Source organism: Sinocyclocheilus anshuiensis, unplaced genomic scaffold (assembly GCF_001515605.1).
Source record: "Sinocyclocheilus anshuiensis isolate Anshui unplaced genomic scaffold, SAMN03320099.WGS_v1.1 scaffold1989, whole genome shotgun sequence".
Lineage (NCBI taxonomy): Eukaryota > Metazoa > Chordata > Actinopteri > Cypriniformes > Cyprinidae > Sinocyclocheilus > Sinocyclocheilus anshuiensis.
The window spans coordinates 85,802-92,321 of NW_015538027.1; the positions used below are offsets into that span (position 1 = coordinate 85,802).

General features: G+C 38.1%; 1 protein-coding gene across 1 annotated transcript; it reads right to left on the bottom strand.

Moving 5' to 3' along the window:
- Nucleotides 1–2,269: 2,269 nt before the first annotated feature.
- On the bottom strand, nt 2,270–6,318 carry LOC107680399 (extracellular calcium-sensing receptor-like). The gene is made up of 6 exons (XM_016476282.1): nt 6,113–6,318; nt 5,640–5,928; nt 4,776–5,531; nt 4,371–4,598; nt 3,348–3,471; nt 2,270–3,183 (listed from the first exon to the last, which is right to left on the bottom strand). The coding sequence occupies exons 1-6, from the start codon at nt 6,316–6,318 to the stop codon at nt 2,270–2,272; spliced, it is 2,517 nt and encodes an 838-aa protein (XP_016331768.1).
- Between the last annotated feature and the right edge of the window lie 202 nt (nt 6,319–6,520).

A 6,520-nucleotide genomic window follows, 5' to 3' on the forward strand; every position in this document is an offset into this window, starting at 1 on the left:
ACGACGCCATACACGCTGTCTGCCATCTTCCCTGTACAGTGAAAACCGGGATTCATCCTTGAAGAGAACACCTCTCCAAAGTGCCAGACGCTATCGAATGTGAGCATTTGCCCACTCAAGTCGGTTACGACGACGGACTGCAGTCAGGTCGAGACCCCGATGAGGATGACGAGCATGCAGATGAGTTTCCCTGAGACGGTTTCTGACAGTTTTAGAAATTCTTTGGTTATGCAAACCGATTGTTGCAGCAGCTGTCCGGGTGGCTGGTCTCAGACGATCTTGGAGGTGAAGATGCTGGATGTGGAGGTCCTGGGCTGGTGTGGTTACACGTGGTCTGCGATTGTGAGGCCGGTTGGATGTACTATCAAATTCTCTGAAACACCTTTGGAGACGGCTTATGGTAGAGAAATGAATATTCATTTCATGGGCAACAGCTCTGGTGGACATTCCTGCAGTCAGCATGCCAATTGCACGCTCCCTCAAAACTTGCGACATCTGTGGCATTGTGTTGTGTGATAAAACTGCACATTTTAGAGTGGCCTTTTATTGTGGCCAGCCTAAGGCACACCTGTGCAATAATCATGCTGTCTAATCAGCATCTTGATATGCCACACCTGTGAGGTGGATGGATTATCTCGGCAAAGGAGAAGTGCTCACTAACACAGATTTAGACAGATTTGTGAACAATATTTGAGAGAAATAGGCCTTTTTTGTACATAGAAAAAGTCTTAGATCTTTGAGTTCAGCTCATGAAAAATGGGGGCAAAAACAAAAGTTTTGCGTTTATAATTTTGTTCAGTGTATATATAATGATATTGATATTGAACAAATGTGCCCTTCGAAATGTGATTTCGCCCCTGCCCCTATGATGATACATCTCTGTACAAAAGAAAGCCTGTAATACTCAGAATTATTTGTGTACATAAAAGTGTGTGTGTGTGTTTGTGTGAATATGCATGCATCCACAAACCACACGCCTGAGACCTTCATATTTTAAGCCGGTCATTTTTGACCTCGACTTTAAACACCACAAGTGAGATTTGTTTTTGTTTTTTTGCAATTTTGTACAAAATAAAAGCTTTTCAAAACAATTTTCCTATTTAAACATTAGAGCATACTAGTGTGAAAAACAGTGCATTTTTTCATATTTTATTTAATATTGACAAAATTATACATAAGCTCATATCAATGAGGCCTACAACCAATCAGTTCCAAAAAAAAAAAAAAAGCCAGTCCTAAAAAAACTGTCCTAATTTAAAGAAACCAAGTTGACAAAAATATTGAATCCTATATTTGTTGATAATATAGCACAACAAGAGAATTATAAGCGATTTTTTTTGTAGGCCGGTCATTTTTGACTGGGAACACCACAAGTATAACAAGGTGCAATAAAATTCAAATAAATAAATAAAATATAAATAAATAACATTTTTAGAAGGAAGTAGTTATACCGTGTGTAAGCAAAGTCACAAAATTTTAGCCCAAATGCACATCCTCACCGGGTCAAAATTACCCGAACACAACCTGGGGGTTAAATAACTGAAATGATACTTTAATGAAATAAAAGTAAAACCGCTAGTATGTGGCGGCAAGTCACTGGCTGAATCTGAAATCGCCCTCTATACCCTCATTCACTATTCCCTACATTAGAGCACTAATACAGTTCACTAGAAGGAGTAAATGAAAACGAGTAAGTGAATTCGGACACTTAGTGCACTGGAAGGACTGTCGTTTTTGCATAGTTTTTGCTTGCTGTTTATTAATCATTTTGAAACTGGCAAACTTGCAGCTCCAGTAGTAAGACGTAAGGATTTATCTTGGACTCTGTCATGAAAATTATGTATAAACCCTAATTAAACAATTTACTAATAATTTTACAATGAATTTACACCTGTATTATGCTGTACATCGTGAATGAGCACTTTGTAAAATGAATGGATGGATGGATGATTCAGCTGCGGGTGCCATCTTTTGGCGAGACGTGACAATTTATTGGGTGCACGACTCTCAAAGTGAATTATTGGTATTCTCTAGTCCAGTGGTTCTCAAACCTCTCCATGAAGTACCCCCCCACTTCAGGTCTTGCAGTCTCCACTAATGAACTGAATCAGGTGTGATAGATGAGATAGACATACAAAATGTGCAGTGCTGGGTGTACTCCAGGACAGGTTTGGGAACCACTGCTCTAGTCATTGAGCATACATCATTTGTGTGCTCAAGGACTAGAGAATACCCAATTTACTTTATACTTTTTTAATTAATTAATTAATTAATTGGATTTAGTTGGTGCTTTCCCCATCAGATGTTGTTTTGTATTTTGTTCTGGCTTAAACAGGATGATGTGACATTTAGGTGCAAAAATGCACAATAGTAAACCAAAGCTGGAGGCTACAATGGCAAATATCTCCACAGCTACAGTCAATTTTCCAGGGGAACTGACATAAGCTGGTATAAATGTAATCCACACAGCACAAAATATGAGCATACTGAATGTGATGAATTTGGCTTCATTGAAGTTATCAGGCAGTGTGCGAGCCAGAAAAGCCAAAATGAAGCACAAAACAGCCAGTAGGCCAATATAACCCAGAACAGCAGAGAAACCTATAGTAGAACCTAGATGACATTCAAGAATGATTTTTTCTTGATAATATTTTGTATTTTTGTGGGGAAATGGGGGAGATATTGTTAGCCAAAGCACACAGATAAGAACCTGTATAAGTGTAAAGGCAAAAACACTGAGTCGTTGTTGTGCTGGCCCAAACCATTTCATGACATTACTTCCTGGAAGTGTAGCCTTGAAGGCCATTAACACCACTATTGTTTTCCCCAGAACACAGGAGATACAGGGGACAAAGGTGATTCCAAATGCTGTGTGACGCAACATACAGGACCACTCAGTGGGTCGACCAATGAAAGTAAGTGAACAGAGGAAACACAGAGTCAATGAGAAGAGCAGCAGGAAGCTCAGCTCTGAGTTGTTTGCTTTTACTATGGGGGTGTCCTTCTTGATGTAAAACAGGATGGCTACCAGCACAGTTAATCCTGCTCCAAACAGTGAGAAAAAGACTAGCACAATACTCATAATGTCTGTGAATGACAGAAATTCTACAGCCTTTAATATACATTTATTTTTCTGAGCATTAGACCAGTATTCCCCTGGACACTGCCTGCAGTTATTTGAATCTGGAAAGGAAGTTGCGATTACTAGTTAGAGACAAAAGGAAAATGGTTTATTTATTATTTATTAACTCCTTCGATAAGAAACTGCACCCTGAATAGTAGAAGAAGAATACATAATGAACAACTAACCAGTTTTCTTTGGAAATGTGAGATGGGCTGTAGGTTACCTGTCTCATTACTGATTTCTCCTTCTGCACATGGAATACAGTCATAACAGCAGACAGGTCTTCCTTTTTGTGTAGCCTTCCTAGTGCCTGGAGTACAGCTCTCACTGCACACAGACCTTGGCTTCTACATTGAAAAATATACATATAAAGAGTTAATATGCAAAAAAAAAAACACAGATAACTCTGTTTTTATTAATTTTCATAAATCATGTTTTTTTTGCATTCCAAGTAATTTCAATCAAACTGCAGTTGGGTTGTTTTGATTAAGTAATAATAACTCCATTTTTTTTTTTTTACACCCCAAAAAGATATCACAGGTTCATCAAGATCTCCAAAATTGTCCATCCTCGATCACTTTTAGTCAGCTTTGATGAAACTCCTTTAGACGAAACTCCTCTCAGCTAGCGAGTCCTGACTAGCAGCCTTGTCACCTGACCTGATTACTGTGTGCTGATTCGCTAAAATGGACTTATCGGGTTGTGTTCACAAAAAACAAGGGTGCTTGCTGGTTTCTGTAAAACGTGAACTCATGATTCCTTGACAGTGGACAATACCGGCTTTCGTGATTCAAAATAGAGTAGTGCAAGTTTGTTTGTAAGAAGCTAATGTGATATACATTTACGTGAGTCAACTCTGTGAATCAACTGGAAAACAAACATTCACAAACATTAATTCCTAGGGACAATATTTATTTCTAGTATGATTTTTAAGAATTCATTTTAAGAAAATCTCAATAAAAATTATTACCATTTGAAATTCAGGGCAACTAGTGACAAAGTGAATCAACTGGAGATTTAATGGTCTCAGTGCTGAGTAATGTTGCTCATTTTGTATAACAGCACTTTAAAATATTGTTTTATTCTCAAGAAGTATTCACAATGAACCAGCATACAATAGCTCCTATTGCACACTGGCAAATTTTATGCTTGAAAGGTGCAGTTATACATTATTGCAAAGAAGTTTTTTTGTTGTTGTTGTTTTTCCCCTGCACCAGTTAAAATAGAACAGATAACTGCCATTTACCCCCAGCTGTGCTCCAGCCCAGATTATGTTTTCAGTGTTGAGCACAAAGCGCTGGTCAGGGGGCAGTGAGGCATCATAGTATCCCACTGGTTTAAACTGGATTGATCCATCAGAGTCCTGCTGCCAGTTCACAATTTCATACTGGGCCACTGCACCACCAGTGCTGTCAAACCACACATGATCTCCAAACTTTACCGTAAAATTTATTTTTTTCAGAGCCTCAACCACCTAGCAATAGACATATTTGTATTATATTTGAATCATTTAACACATTTCCAGATGCATAGGTATAACCTCTTGCTCTCACTGTCTGCCCCTCTAGCACTGATTTTATTTATTTTGCTTGTTTTCTTTCTTTCTTTCTTTCTTTCTTTCATTCATTCATTCACTTACTTACTTACCTACCTGCTGTGGTTGTATTGTCAGGCCTTTGTCACAACCTTCTTGTTCTCTGCATTTGAGTAGACTGTGTACTGAATGAGCCACAGCATAAACTGCTTTATAGACGTTGCTAGCATATCTTTGTTCTGGCACATCTTCATTATAGTTTTTCACTGGAAGTAGATCCTGATATCCACTGCAATTTAGTGCATATTGAGAAGAATTCCTCTCAGTTTGTGAACATGGAAAAGCTGTGTCCCAGAATTCTTTTATGACATAATCTGAAAACCCTTCAACATTGATTTTTCTCACTGCAAACCCCAGTGACCCTCCCAAAAATCGAAAACTCTTTGGAGTGATCAAACTCTTTGCAGTTATCCATGCTTCCACACCAATCATTTGTAGGCCTGTAATGTTCTGAATACTTAACTGCTCAAGTAGACTGTTCATCTCAAAACTGGTAAGAAATGCAACAATAACTTTTGCAGTGCCTTGTTTTATTATGTCTACCGCTTTTTTAAGTTTTTCAGTCTCTGTTCGGTAGAATTTCACAGAGTACTCCACACAAATCCCCTCCTCCTGGGCTGTATTGAGGAATATGTTCATTCCATAGTTTCCATAATCATTGTCAGTGTTCACAGCTCCCACCCAAAACCAGCCAAAGTGCTTGACCATATATGCAAGTGCTCTGCTCTGGTGGTAATCACTAGCAATAGTCCTGAAGAAAGAAGGGTAATCTTTCCTATTACTGAGACAGTCACATGTGGCTGACTGACTTATCTTAGAGAGAGGGAGAGAAACGGAGTGAGAGAAAAGAAAGAACAGAACACAATGAAACAGTCATCAGAATGTTAATTGTGTCAAACATTTAGTGTTATTGCTCCTTACCACTGGAATTTTAAAAGATCCTGTGGTTCTGGACAGAATTACTGTGGCTGAAGACTCTGATTCTCCTATGATAGCATGAATAAGTGATTGTCCATTGCATCTGTCCTCTGCTGCAAACTCCTGACCATTCATCAGTGCCATAGTTGAATTCATAGAAAACAGTCTTGAACCACAGTTATCATAAATTTGGTAGCCAATAGATACATTTGGGAGCAAACTTTCACTTCTGTTAATTTCCTCAATGGCAAAAATCATAATCTGAGCCATCCGGAAATCTCTTAGATTTACACTGTGAAAAAAAAATACAATAAATAGATAAATACATACATAAGGTGGTAAATTATACATAAAACGTAATAGTAAGCGTAATCATTACAAAAATCTGTAAAAAAATGCATTGCTAATTGCTATTGAATAAAACTTTTAATAAATCATCTTTTCTAATGTTTCTCAAAGTTTTCAATTTAACAAACCTGGAGCATGATAGAGGCTGAGGTTTTTCTGTAAACTCAAATGAAGATAATGTTAGTTTACTGTGGACTGCAAAAATTCCTCCAATAGTTACTTCTCCATCCTTGGAAAGCAGTGGGTGCTTGGGGTCTCCCATCATTCGGCAAAGTGTGTTTACCTTTGTCTGAAGGTAATGGAAAAGGAGGAGTGTGTAAAGGAAGAGAAGCATCCCAGATTGAGCTCCACTGCACCTACCAATGCAAATGATCTGGTACAGTATTTGCACTTTTATAGTCATAATTAATATGGATGAATGATTTTGAACACAGCCAATGAACTCATAGAGCTTAAACGGGTAATGAAATGTAGAATAAAAACAATATTGTTATTTACACTAGGGGTGTCGCGATATACCGTTATTGACGATAGTC

Coding starts and splice junctions, on each gene's coding strand:
- LOC107680399 (XM_016476282.1), bottom strand. CDS start 6,318: ATGCTTCTCTTCCTTTACACACTCCTCCTTTTCCATTACCTTCAGACA. Junction 5,929..6,112: donor CAGCCTCTATCATGCTCCAG/GTTTGTTAAATT, acceptor TTTTTTTCACAG/TGTAAATCTAAGAGATTTCC. Junction 5,532..5,639: donor GATCTTTTAAAATTCCAGTG/GTAAGGAGCAAT, acceptor CCTCTCTCTAAG/ATAAGTCAGTCAGCCACATG.